Here is a 13,296-nt window from a genome sequence, read left to right as displayed (position 1 = left end):
CAAGCCAAGATGAAATCCCTGAGAAACATAGCTAACCAAAGAACATTTTTTCGATCCAACTCTCCATTAGAATATCGAGATGAGGAACTTTTTATGCTTACCCGTTGCTGTTGTGATTGTGTTGATAATGATGAAATTGAAGATTTTGATTGTGTCGATAGTGGATGAATCGCAGGTTCAAGCTTTTTAGTAGAACCTGGTCTTCAATAGTAAATACAGAGATGTAGAGAGATGTAGAGAGAGAGAGAGAGAGAGAGAGAGAGAGAGCATGAATGGGAAGGAGTAAAAGTAATTAGGATTTTCTTTGTTTTTAGGAGAGAAAGCAGGAATGGGAAGGAGTAAAAGTAATTAGGGTTTTTCTTTGTTTTTAGATGTGGGAAAAAAATTAGGGTTTTTTGTTAGAAAGACTAGTAAGGGTATATATGTCAAAATTATTATTCAGACCTAATTATTCAGATGTAGAAAACAAACATACTAACTTACAAAAAATTCAGCCAATTCAGATTCAGCTAATTCAGATTCAGCCAATTCAGATTCAGTCAATTCAGATTCAGACATTAAAAAAAAACAAACAGCACCTTAGTCTTAATATTTATGTCGAAAGCAAAACAAAAAATGTTGAAACCATTTATTTTTTCACAAGACAAATTGAAAAATGGTGTAGCCAAAATGTTTGTGTCAGTTTGTCTATTTGAAATGCAAAAGAAAAAAATGCGAAATATTTGGCAAAACAATGTCTAAGCAAAAACAAATTTGTTCAGAAATTTACAAATTGTTGAGACAAACTAAGATTTGTTCAGAAATTTACAAAATTGTTGAGAGCAAACCAAAAATTGTTTCTGAAGTTGATTTGGGCGGAAAATTTCATTTTGGAGGGTAAAATTGTATTTTTACCTACTGGATTTTTTCCTGATTATTATTTTGTATTGGGCCTGATTCTCTTTAACCTCCCCATTTTGGGCCTTATAATTACCGCATGGGTCCAAGACCCACTTTACTAGTTTCTTTGGTAAGAAAGTGAAATTTTTGTTTGGTTAAAATCGACACACTTTTAATAATCTTTCTGGAGACGATACAAACCATTTCAAACTATTATGAACTGTAATATAGGATGAGAATTTAGTCTATGAGCCAAAATCCAACTAGTACGCTTGGGTTCGTTTGGAAAAAGATAGTTCTAATTTGTGATGGGCACTAACAACATGATCCGCTAGGGTTTGATGGGCAGGCTTGTGCCTCCCTTAAAAAGCTTTACTCGAAAACAGAACTCGACCAATATAATCCAACTCATAAGAATCATCTGATTAGTGAGGTGAGGGACCCACTATTAGATTACAAAGGCAAATTTTAGGGTTGTATATAAAATATTTGCAATTTTTCTTACCTCACTTTAGTCTTCGAACAAAGTGACCGAGAAATAAAGAGTACAAGATAAAGAGAGATGTCGAGAAGGTGTTTTTAATGGAAGAAGTTTTTTTCCTTTGTCATTTCCTTTTGATGATACTAGGTTTTCGCCCCATCCTACGAACACGACAGATCTCTCTTGCTAACGCCATCATATTTTTTTAATTTACTCCAAAGGGAGAAGATGAAGATAAAAAAAAGTAAGGGATAAGAAATAGGGTGGGTAGTTGTGGAGAGAAATTAGGGAATGGATCTGTATAAATCGTGAGAGAGAAAAAACAGAGAGAATGTGGGAGAAGTCATTGTAGAGAGGTTATAACCGATTTTGACACTAATACCCTTCTTTTTTAGCCTATTTACATAAAATAGATTTTATATCATTCGTCGGATGTGATCTCTATCAAACTCTCAAATAAAATGGACGGCCAGACTTATCCAAATAACCGACTGATCTGTTTTTATAGTTAACTAGGTTTCCTCCCCGCCCTACGGACGGAGAAGATCCCTTTTGGCTAACGCCTCCGAGGAAAAGAAAAATAAATTTAAATTATAACATAAATCAGATAAAATTGCAGGGGAGAGAGATAACCGTGTGTTTGAAGAGGAGAAAGGGAGAACCATATTTATGCAGAGAAGTATAGGAACTGACTTAGAGGTCTAACCGAACCACTAAAATTAAGGGGAAAGTGGATGTGCAATATATAGTTATTTTAGGGAGATTGTATCCAAATATTCAAAAATAATTAATTGTTTAAACTAATATCTTTTTGTTTTACACTAATAACCTTCTTTTTTTAGTCTATTTACATAAAAAGATTTTATATTATCCGTCTGATGTGTCCCCAACCAAATCTCTAAGATAAAATGGAGGGTCAGACTTATCCCCTGGATAACTGACTGAGTTATTTTAATATAATAGATGTTAAACGATATATGATATATAGTTCGGATTATCTCGATTAGAAATGAACCTTTGGATATTTTTCATTATCTCGTTGGATATTCTTGAAATATATGTCGTGATCATTTTCTTTTCCTTCATTGTTCTTCATGTGTCAGATTTCAAGAAAATATATAATATCTAAATAAACTATCAAGTTTTATTTATATGGGGACTAGGTATATCCCGCGCCCTGCGAGCACGGTCAATCCTGTCAGGCTTACGCCAGTCGTGGTCGAAAATTTTCAGAGTACAAGCACGGTGGGTTCAATCATTTCCTCGGATGCACGTACTACGCTGTCTACGTAAATCGTCGTCCGATGTCAAACGGACCAAGCGAAAACCTAGACGTGCTAGCACTTTTTTTGCAAATATTATGTGGTGCTAGCACGTCTAGGTTTCTGCCCGGTCCGTATGACGTCGGACGACGATTTACGTAGACAGTGTAGCACGTGCATCCGAGGTAATGATTGAACCCACCGTGCTTATACTCTGAAAATTTTCGACCACGACCGGCGTAAGCCTGACGGGTTGACCGCGCCCGCAGGGCGCGATACCTAGTTAATAGTAAAATGATGAAATCATGAGATATGATTGATGGGATCCAAAGATGGAATGAAGCTAGATAATTGTAACTGTTAAAATGATAAAATAGCCCGAAACCTGATAAGCCCGTGGGTTGCTTTTTCTTTTTTTACTTATTTGTCTGGCCCGAACTTGATCAACTACCCTAATGTTTCCCACCCCTAGACATATGGGTCAAAATCGACATCCAGACACATATGGGGGTCAAATGTTATACGTTTTCACAAGTTGGGGACCAAACTCGAAATATCTGTATAGAAAATCTGCCCTAGATTGTACTTATACGCAGTACGACGAGTTCTGATTTGTTGGTCGGGAGACACTGGGTTTGTTCTGTTTTTACTTTTTCCCGTTCATAAACTTGTGAAAGGTAATTTCTAATTATGGTTTTTAGAAATTCTGAATTCGTTTTCCGAATCGGATTGGTGCTTTGCCAAGGTAATCTCTTTTAGGGTTTCTTTTTCCCGATTCCATCTGTGAAAATCTTTTATATATATATATATATGTATCTCAAACAAGGTCCAAGTTGTATAAAAATTAGAAACCTCAAACTACTAAGAAAACAAAACCTAGTTCTCAAGTTTAACAATCTAGTACTATATCTATCATAGTTTTATTTCTCTCTAATTTATTACAGTCTTTAATCATGGAGAACCTTCCCCTTGATCTTGTAAAAGAAATTATTACTCGTCTTCCTCAAGAGTGCATATCAGAAGCTAAGTTAGTTTGTAAGACATGGAGAGATATTCTTGGTCGTCACAAAAAACTCGGTATTTTGTTTTCGTTTGGGAAAGAGGAGGAAGAAGAAAGTAGCAATAGGTGTGTTGAATTTTATTATGGAAATTTCGATGATATTAAACGTAAACGGGAGCACTACTCTTATACGAATGATACGTTACATATAGACCATCCTCCCATAGATAAGGTTGAAGTAGATCAACTTATTCTTGGTACACTTGTAGGATCGTGCAATGGTTTAGTTTGTTTTGCGATTCCCCACCATAATATCTATGACCCTATACACATTTGTAATCCTTATACAGGAGAATACTTTGATCTTCCAAGGTCTATAAAAACTTCCGGCTATGTATATAGTGGCTTCGGTTATTTATACTCAACTAACGAGTACAAAGTTGTAAGAATTTTCTACCCTTGGGGATCAGCCTATGACATTGGGTTAGTTCAGGTTTACACTCTTGGTGATGGTCGTGGGTGGAGAGACATAGGAAACATATACCACAGGGTAGCTTTTACAAGTCGTTGTGCTAATGGAGCAATTCTTTTTGTTTCCAGAAAGGGAACCCGCAAATACGACATTGTGGCGTTCGATTTGGCGACGGAGGAGTTTGGGTTGCTACCATCACCACCCTGCGTTGATTCTGGCGTATTTAACTTTTACGATATCAGTGTGTTGGGAGGGCATATTTGTTTTATACACGGAAAAATGAATGAGTTTACGGATATATGGTATTTTAAGAAGCAAGAAGGGTGTGGTGATTATAATGATGATGATGATTCTCGGAGTTGGAGTAAAGAAGTCACTATGAGATGGCCACAAGACTATGGCGACTATGATATTCCCACGCTACTTGGTGTGACGAAGAGCAACGAAATATTATACTGGCAGGAGGGTCTTCGTAGTTATAATCCGACAACTACAACCGTAACTAAATTACTTGTAGAAGAAGAAGATATGGGGCTGAAAGATTTTGAAGCAATTCCTCACATGAACACGAATATCTCGTTGAGAGAGATGGGAGTCATGTCCAAGATGATAAACGAAGAAATCGTAGTTGAGAGCGATGTTGGAGTAGCACAACAATGAGATTACACTAGTAGATTTATTTTTCTTAATCTCGACTTCCATTTAATATTTGTTAGTAGTAGTGTTGCTTTCTTATGGAACAACACTTATATTCATGGGGTAGTTGTGACTTGTGAGCATGAAGTCGACCATTTTCATTGACTGCAAGGTTAGAAGCTTTGGGGAATAATGGATCCTCAATGCTGTTGTTCTAGAATTTGTGAGATTCAATGAAACTTTCTTGTTAATTGTTATATATTTTAATCTATGGGATGTTTTAGCTTTTGGTAGTTGGAATTAAGGTTCGTAATCTCGTTTCTCAGTTCTTCATTTTTCACTGGCAAGTTAGTAAGTCTTATTGTTTTATAATTAGTTTCACATCTATTATCTCTCATTATTTGTCCATTTGTTCTTATAAGTGACTATCTAGGTCTCATTATTCTGTTTATATTAGTTTGAGTCATCCCCTATTTCTGGAAGAAATGAAATCGAACATCAATGTGCAGGTTTCTTTTGCGATAGTTTAATTTTTAGTTTAGTTTCCTGCAGACATGCATCCTTTTCGTCCAAATGGCTTGAATAGCAAGAAGTTGTCGCCACGAACTCTACGTTAGTTGTTTATATCTCGTGGTTGCTAAACTTTTGCGGTTGTCTAGTGACTTGGAATAAGTTCTTGGATTCTTTTATTTTACTTCGCTAAATCACCATTAAGCGTAGCCACCTACTGATCTGAAAATGTAAGCGTAAATAAATGTAACACAAAATCCCCCCAAAAAAAAACAATGGGCACAACTGTTGATTTACGTAAAAGATTGCAAAATTGAACTAAAATGTCGAACAAGTAAACTTAGAGAATAGCACCATAAAGTAGTTTATCTTACCCCTCCAAACATGTCTGCACGTAGGATATTGTAATATGAGTCAAATGGTTAGTGGTAGTTGCACCCTTGAATATCGAATTGTTTCACTAAGGAGGCGTCTTAACTATCAACTCCTCCATAAACCGGACATTAACAACGGTAAGACAAAAAACAGACGAAAATGGGTCCATATGGGTATTTCCGATAAACTAGAGTGTCAGACTGGAAGCTGATCACAAACTAGGAGCCAACAAGTATTTTTTTGATGAACTAGTGCATAACATTAATTAACCGAGAGTGTTATTACAATACATTAAAGCAAGAAAATAAAGTACATTTGTCCAAGTCTTCGATTGATTCTTCTTCCGAGCCCACTTTGCTAGTTTGTCTGCCTGTGTATTTAGCTGTCCTTTTTATTTTTTGAATCAAACTCGATTAATAGGCCGGCTAATGAGAATTACATCATGAAGTTGAAAAACAAAGACACAACCAAAACCAACAAACAAGTCAAATTATGACGACTTGGAGTGCCTCTAGAGCCGCCTGGTCCAACTGGTGGGTTGCTTTTATGGTGCCGTCACCACGTCCATCTGTGGGTGGTTTTATAACCGCTACTTCTTCCACCTTGTTCTCTTGTCGCCGTCAACCGTCGGTGTGCAGATCTCCGATCCGCGCCTCTTCTTCGTCAGCCATAATCCGAGATGAACTTTGGCCTGTGACTGATTCCGGTACTTCGGTAGAGAGAGTTTGATTGGGGTTCATTTATTTGATTCGGGATTTGGCTTTGATTCTTTCGAAAAAAGGTAAGATCGGCGTCTCCTTGTCTAATCATCTATGAAGAATATAAAGATCTGACAACCAACTATCAAGAAGATTGAAGATGTATTTACTTTTTTAATAGAATAGAACACTCAAGATTTCAATATTATTAGTATTATGGTCTTAGTTTCTAAATAAATGTTAGTTTCTTTGTTGTTCTTTAGGGCATGTTTGGTTGATCTTTAGGATCTTTTTTGTTGTTTTAGCTGTCGTTTTGTGTGAATGAACATGACGTTTTCAAATTTGGCCTTCATTTCTTGGATTCTGCTAATCTGGATCTTTGATTGCCACTTGATCTGGTGTCTCCTGTTGTTTAGATGTTTGATGATATTAATGTTTTCGCTTTCGATAATAATACAACTTTGATTGGTTTCGTACGCCCAGTAGAGACCATTGAGAATTGCTATTGCTTCGCTTTATTCACTGTTTCGTGCTCATTGTGAAGTCACTTTTGCTACTATAAATTTATACGCCTCGTTATGGACAAGATACTGGTTCCAATATTAGCCGGAGTGGTAGTGAAAGATACATCCACATTGATTTTCAAGTAGGGGTATAACGGAGGTTTCCATTTCTCCATATGTATTGGAGTTGTTCTTTCTAAGGGTGAAGTGTTTTTCGGATAAGACATTATCATATTAATTACCATGCTCGTGGAAGTTATAGAGTATTGGAAGCAATTGTCACAAATAGTTTTCCATATATGCCAAAGAATAAAGACAAGTGTATGTTGTTCGAGGTACATCATGTTTGGTTCATATCCTACCATGAGAACATCAATTCTGATAAAGATGTAATGTTCGTGGAGATAATATTAAAATAGAACCATATATTTTTCGCTAATGGACAGTGTAACAGAGCATGTTCAATAGATTTAATTGCAGTTCCATTCGGGCAGACCAATATATTACCAACATACTTACCTATTCTCTCCCGGACTGGGAGTGCTTTAGACCAGATCTTCCAGATAAAAAGTTTAATGCGAGGGACTGTGGAGAGCTTCTAAATGAAGTTCCAGTTGATCTCAGTAGTCTGCTCAGATTGATTGATGTTGTTCAGATGATGATACATAGATTTAACTGCGAAGAGGAGCCAACAAGTATATAATTTGTTTGGTTTAATCCTTACAAGATTTTTATTCTAGTCCCTACGTGCTCTACATATAACAAAGCTTCATTTCAGATTAAAAGTGCAAAAGTTTTTATGATAAAGAAACTTCAATTTAATTAACCGCATCGAAACACAACTGAGTTGCTACAATTAGGGCTGGGAAAACGGTCCGGGAACCTGGGATCCAGCCCGATCCGCCCGGAACGTTCAGACCCGCAAACCGAAGTCTACCCGAGTCGGGCTTACCTGGCCCGATGGCTCGGGCTTATAGGGTCGGGATTCGGATAGGCCCTCAAATCCGAGTCCCGGCTCGATATACCCGTCTGACACCCGCCCGACTTGATCCGCCCGGCACCCGCTTAAGATCCGCGTGTTTCTAATAGATCCAACGACCGAGGTAGTAAGAGACCTCAACCGTTGGATTAAATAGGGGACCTACAAAAGAGTTCTTTTAACAGTTAAAGAATATTGACCCTAAATCTATCTCCACCTCTCTCTCTCTTGGCCTCTCTCTTGGCCTCTCTCTTGGCCTCTCTCTAACCTCCTGCATCCATTAAACCATAACCCCAAAATTCTATTAAACCATAACCCCAAAACTCCTTAAACCATAACCATTAGTCCATTACTATTATAGTACCAAACAAATCATGTAGGGTTTACTGTAATCATGTAGGATTTACTGTATTCGTTTATGATAATGTAGGGTGTAAGTAGACACATTTCCTGTCTTGAACTCTTGTAGTATTACTTGTGTTCTTGCCTGCTCTTTTTCTTCGAAACAGAAAACGAAACCTTTTTTTTTGTTGCTGGTATTGTTGACCTTGTTCTTACATCCGTCGAAGGCAAGTTTCAGACGGATCATGGGAAGAGTTTGGCAGCTGAGATCATCTCAAGAAGAAACTCAAAGTTGTGCAATAAATCAAGGGTTTACTGTAATTGTCTTTTTTATTTCTCAGGTTGTAAAGCAGATCTTAACTCTGAATAATCTAGGGTTTCATAAATATATGGATAAACTTCTCCAGATAAATGTTCATGATGTATTTTTTGTTTGATTCTTTAAATGTTCTTGATGTAAATCTCGCTGGATACTCTAGGGTTTTATAAGTATGAGATGTTGTAATTTTGTTTAGTGATGTTCATTTAAACCCTAGGATGATCTTGGGTTTCATAAATATGTGATGTAATTGTGTATTTTAATTAAAAGCATAATTAAAAATGAAATACTTAGTTAATTAGAAAAAAAGATTAATAAGTATGAGATGGTGTAATTTTGTTTAGTGATGTTCATTTAAACCTCAGGATGATCTATGGTTTCATAAAGATGTGATGTAATTGTGTATTTTAACAAAAAGCATAATTCTTTAAAAAAACTAAAGCATAATTATAAATGAAATGCTTGGTTCATTAGATAAAAAATTAAAATATTTTTTTAATAAAATAATCCGAGCCCGTTCGGCCGGTCAACGACGGAGCCCGCTCGGGCACGCGGGCTACGGACAGTCAATAAGGGGAGTTGGAATTATTCCAATCATCATTTATGTTAAAATTAAAACTATAATGAGCCAAATTAAATCATCCAAAATACATCAAGTTTCCAATATTTGCAACAATGTTTCTGCCTTTCCACGAATTTGAATCTGCTATAGTCTAGAGGGAAGATTTTTGTGCCCCCGCCTATAAAATAACCACACTAATTTAGTTACACAAGGAACACTCCTAAATTGCCATCACTAATCACCAAATTTCTCTCTCAAGATTTCTCTCTCTCTCTCTACTCAAGATTCCCCTCTTCTGTTTCAAGAAGCTCTCTCAAGATTTCTCTCTCTCTACTGGAGATTATCTTCTTCTCTTTCAAGAAGCTCTCTCTATCTTCTGTTTCAAGAAGCTCTCTCTATCTCTCTCTAGAGAAAATGCAGAAGGTGGATTATACAGTAAGCACCTCTCCCAGAGGTGGTGTCAGTAAGTACGTTGTGAACATTCCTGGTGAAAGTGACACCATATTGTTTGAAGTAACCAATGATGTATCAGTTTTCAAAGATTGGGTCAGGGCCCAAGATCAGAAGAAGATCAAAGACAGACAAATTGTGGTAATTGAAACCCAAATACTCTTGGATTCTGTCTCACTGTCATTCTTTTCCGACCAAACTGGTATCACTTTCCACAGCCAACAGAGACCTGTTCTTCCAAAATTTGTTGAAGAATATTTGAATTCCGATAGGTATATTTTCCATCTTAATGGCAGTACTGTGGACTATTTCAAGGAAGATCAAATAAAAATCTATAACTCAGTAATCGTTAACACGATATATTCAAAATCAGGTAATGTTCAACTGGAAAAGATATTGCATAAAATGCACAAGAAAGTGCCTAATTTCTTGAACGAAAATAGAATCATTTACAATATTCTCCTGATTTTTAAGTCGTTCTTGCTGGTCAATGGGGGTACTGCTCTCTGATTCTTCTAATTTTTAAAACCCTAGGCATATATGCATTATCATGATTTGTACATCTTTGAGGGAATTTCTAATTCTTTGATGTTGTAACTTGTAACCCTAAAAGAAATTTCATGAATGTAATAATGTGTTGCACTATAAAGTAAGTTCTGCGATCATTGCTGCAACAGTTCTAATTCGTTCATGTTGTAACCCTAATAGAAATTTCATGAATGTAATAATGTGTTGCAATATAAAGTTCTGCGATAAGCAAATTTCAGTTACATTTCATTTTGTTTATCTTATAATATGTACATGCATCATGGAGAACATTTTTCATTGTTGTTGATAACCCAAATCGGTCCTCGCTAGGCTTAGAATTAAAGGTCAGGTCTAAGCATAAGAAGGCGAGATTGACTCCAAATCAGGAGGTAAGATCAGCTTGGGATTGAATAGAGGCTGATCCCTGGTTCCATCAAGCCTAGCCAAGTAACTTGGCTGAAACTAGGCAGATTTTTCACTAACATATATATATATATAATAACTTGGTGGTTCAATAGGGGATCGGCTTGGGCTACTCCACATCCCTGTTTATATTAATGGATCGGCCAATCCCAACTACTTAGGGTTGGAATCGACAGAGCCTCTTGCGTTCAAGGTAGGACTCAAACTCGGGTTAATGTAATTTTTCGACTAGAACAGTAGAACCACTAGCCAATCTATCTTCGCCTGCTTACTTGGAACACATGATATGTAATTGATAACATGATATGTAGTGTTGCAACTCATTTTTAAGTAAATTCAAAATAACCGTGAGGGAGAAGCATCCACACCTTGCCGGACTCAGGAAGCAACTCATAGGCTGTATGTGTAGACAAGAATACGGAAATACAGCGACAAGAGATCTCTAAATCAGCTTCAGAAATCCACAGAATCCAGAAGGCTGCCATCAGGCAATGTTACCTATTCAATACCAGAATAGAATAATTTCAAGTCCGTTGTAGCTCATTAAACATGATGTATGAAAATCGTGCACTAAGAGTGTGTAGTTCTTTTACTAAAGACCTAACTGATTTTTTTTTCCTTGCGACTATGGCAATTGGCAAAGTATACACTTAAATGCAACAAGGTCATGTTTCACTTAGGTTTCACTCCAAAGGGGAGGAACCCATAAATCTAATTACCCATGTCCCATCCTGACAATTACGTTTTACAATTTTTCAATTAATTTAAGTACCATAATCCATATCTATAGCCTCTAAACAAGTTATGCAGCACTTTCAGCAAAAAGAAAAAGAGTTATGCAGCATCATGGGCCCCATGCAGCAATCTGTTTCCATCTATAACCAAATAGCTTTCCTATTTAACAATATGTATCTGATTTGTTGATTTAAAAATGACCTTAGAAGTGATTGAGGGAAACTCTAAATTGGAATCTAAGTCACAGGGATCGCAAACACCAACAAAAACACAATTTACCTACCATTCAATCCAGGCTACACAGTAAGGAACAATGTAGCAACTGTTAAATCAATACAATCCAAAGCAAGCCTCACCAGACGCTGAAAGGCATCATTATCGACATCCACATGAGATCTGAACTCACGAGTCTTTGGACTACAAAAATGCGGGTATTGGTTCAGGTTGCCTGGCTAACAAAACAGTGTTTACAACCCCATAGTCTGCAGCAGTAACAAAAGGTTGAGACTCGTCATGCGTGCCACCATCGCTCGTCAATGTAAAACTTTAATGTACTACAATTCCATGCAAAATGATGGAAGCAGATCAATTACACGCATCTTTATGAGAGAATGAATAGATGAATGTGGTAATGTATTAGTAGTCATGTTCTAATCCACTCTAATGCTAACAAAGCACAACATGAGAAAGAAAGAGTTAGATATGGACCTGCTGATATCCGTGTGTTAAGCAGCAAATAGCCTGAAATACAGTGGGGAAACCCTCCACTAGTGACATCGGAAAATGCTCTGACCACCTATCGAAACGAAATATCAATTACCCATCTAAGGATTTAAGAAAATTCACACAAGTAACGAAACAACTCAATCAAAATAAGGCCATAGGAAACGTATTGAAACAAGAAGAGGACTCGGAACACCACGGATTTCTGGCACAGAATCCATGCCGGACGAGAACATTTTCCAAAATATTTCACTATATCCTCACAACCCAAACTTCGATTAATCTCACGGATAAAAGCAACAAAGTTTTAGATTTTTCTTAAAGGGATCATCCACCTTAGAGGACCCCTAAATAGTTATAGATTTCAAACTATAAGATCAAAATCACTATCCATCCACATATAATTTGGAAAACCTCAAAGAATTTACCCCTAAATGTTCAATCTTTCAAACAACTCCAAATACTCCCAGCAATCATCAAAGTTTGACTAGTACTTGGCAAATCCGAAGTCTACCTCCCCCAAATCAATCGTTCATCTCAAACACTTCTGTCCGAACTACTGCAAATCCAATTAAAACAAAAGTTAGAGAATTAAAGCAACTTCGATCTAAATGATAAAAACTTCAATGCAATCAAAATATTACTCCATATAAGCTTAGAAATGAATCAGAAAAAAACAGAACCCCAAATCGAAGAACCCTGACCTAGATGAAAACTTGAGGGAGAACGAGAGAGATCTCACTGGAAATTCCACATCGTTGGATCTACCGAATCACAACACAGTGAGATGAGTTCCAATCAAAGAAGAAAAAGGAAAAATTGGGAACGGAGAAATTAAATTAGGTTTGTTTCAGATACAGAAAGAGATAGAAAAGGTAGAAGAAACGAGATGAAAATAATCGAACAAGTTTATTGAAATATAGAGAGAGAAAGTGGAGAGAGAGAGAAAAAAAAAACGGGAAAGAATGCCAATCAAATTTAACTTTGAAATATACGTGTTTAATTTTAAATGGATATGGTATAAACTGTTTGGCTGTCTTGTCTTAATAACTAGATGGGTAATTGGTTTTGACCCCTAATTGTGATCAACTAATGAAGTTGACCCACATTTGAGTAATGAGTACGAAGTTTTCTCACGAAACTTTCGATTTTAGGCCTTTAGGGTTTTGGAAAGAGATATCAACTTCCGAGACCCACTTCACTAGTTTCTTGGTAAGGTAGTGAAATTTTATTTGGTTAGGACCGACACACTTTTGATAAAGTTTTCCGAGACAATACAAACCATTTCAAACTATTACGAACTACTATAATATAGGATGAGAAATTAGTCTATGAGCTAAGATCTAGCTAATACACTTGAGTTCGATAGGAAAAAGATTGTCCTAATTTGTCATGGGCACTACTCAGCCTGATCCGCTA

At 36.6% G+C, this 13,296-nt stretch overlaps 1 protein-coding gene and 1 long non-coding RNA gene across 3 annotated transcripts; one reads left to right on the top strand and one right to left on the bottom strand.

Annotated features, from left to right (window-relative positions):
* The first annotated feature begins 3,575 nt into the window (after positions 1 to 3,575).
* On the top strand, positions 3,576 to 4,878 carry LOC147559437 (F-box protein At3g07870-like). The gene has a single exon (XM_086659179.1). It carries the CDS (start codon positions 3,576 to 3,578, stop codon positions 4,752 to 4,754), a length of 1,179 nt encoding a protein of 392 aa, XP_086515305.1. The 3' UTR covers positions 4,755 to 4,878.
* A 4,151-nt stretch (positions 4,879 to 9,029) lies between these two features.
* LOC147559436 (uncharacterized) lies at positions 9,030 to 12,834 on the bottom strand. Of its 2 annotated transcripts, none has more exons than XR_015234592.1 (6): positions 12,582 to 12,834; positions 12,306 to 12,436; positions 11,863 to 11,950; positions 11,438 to 11,708; positions 10,788 to 10,917; positions 9,030 to 9,773 (listed from the first exon to the last, which is right to left on the bottom strand). It is a non-coding gene; the product is annotated as an uncharacterized LOC147559436 (long non-coding RNA). The 2 variants fall into 2 exon arrangements; XR_015234593.1 differs by having other exon boundaries at positions 11,511 to 11,708.
* Positions 12,835 to 13,296: the final 462 nt, after the last annotated feature.

This window comes from Eschscholzia californica, unplaced genomic scaffold (assembly GCF_041429995.1).
Source record: "Eschscholzia californica isolate CP2 unplaced genomic scaffold, dmEscCali1.0.p SCAF_2, whole genome shotgun sequence".
In the NCBI taxonomy this organism is placed as follows: domain Eukaryota; kingdom Viridiplantae; phylum Streptophyta; class Magnoliopsida; order Ranunculales; family Papaveraceae; genus Eschscholzia; species Eschscholzia californica.
Note: the sequence above shows the minus strand (reverse complement) of the source record. Positions and strands in the feature narration are given on the sequence as shown.